At 40.8% G+C, this 517-nt stretch overlaps 1 protein-coding gene across 4 annotated transcripts in view; it reads right to left on the bottom strand.

Moving 5' to 3' along the window:
* The window catches only part of LOC119594713 (gamma-tubulin complex component 2-like), a 15,511-nt gene that overhangs the window by 3,996 nt on the left and 10,998 nt on the right, over positions 1-517 (bottom strand). For 2 of the 4 annotated variants that reach the window (XM_037943769.1, XM_037943771.1), the window contains one exon: positions 32-103. The exons of the other annotated variants lie outside the window; for them this stretch is intronic. In XM_037943769.1, the coding sequence (XP_037799697.1) occupies positions 32-103 (72 nt within the window). The remainder of the gene's footprint in view (positions 1-31; positions 104-517) is intronic. 4 annotated transcript variants of the gene reach the window in all.

Here is a 517-nt window from a genome sequence, read left to right as displayed (position 1 = left end):
TCATGGGGGTAAACTATCGCCATACGAGTACCTCACGATCTATCGAGTCTCTCCGCTCATCGGAAATCCAGAGTTCCGCCTCCAAGTAGTATTTTCTCATTCTCTGGGGAGGGGGTACAAAAGTGGGGGAGGGGGAATGGTAAGGGAAAGGCAGTACAGAGGAAAAAAGGAAAAAGGGATGACAGTGATAAAACAGCATCATATTCATGTTACATACCACCACGATCCATCAAGGTATTTCGGAGGTTTCACTTCCGAACTACCACATACCCCAATAACCACCACATATTTCTTGTAGTACACATCATCCTCATCATAAAACTTGTCTGAAATATCTTTATCTTCAAACAGATGGCCTAAGTTGTATACACTAATCATACTGGTCCATTACCTGTGAACTATATCATATCTGGCTTATCTGAAAAATCCTGCTTTTACCAAAAGTCTGAAAGCCTGAAGGGAAGAAAGTAAAAGTAGTTCTAGCATGTAATATACCTAAATCTAACATTAAAGGCAC

The sequence above is a fragment of the Penaeus monodon genome, chromosome 34 (genome assembly GCF_015228065.2).
Source record: "Penaeus monodon isolate SGIC_2016 chromosome 34, NSTDA_Pmon_1, whole genome shotgun sequence".
In the NCBI taxonomy this organism is placed as follows: Eukaryota; Metazoa; Arthropoda; class Malacostraca; order Decapoda; family Penaeidae; genus Penaeus; species Penaeus monodon.
The sequence above is the reverse complement of the archived record's forward strand: the minus strand, read 5'-3'. Positions and strand labels throughout refer to the sequence as shown.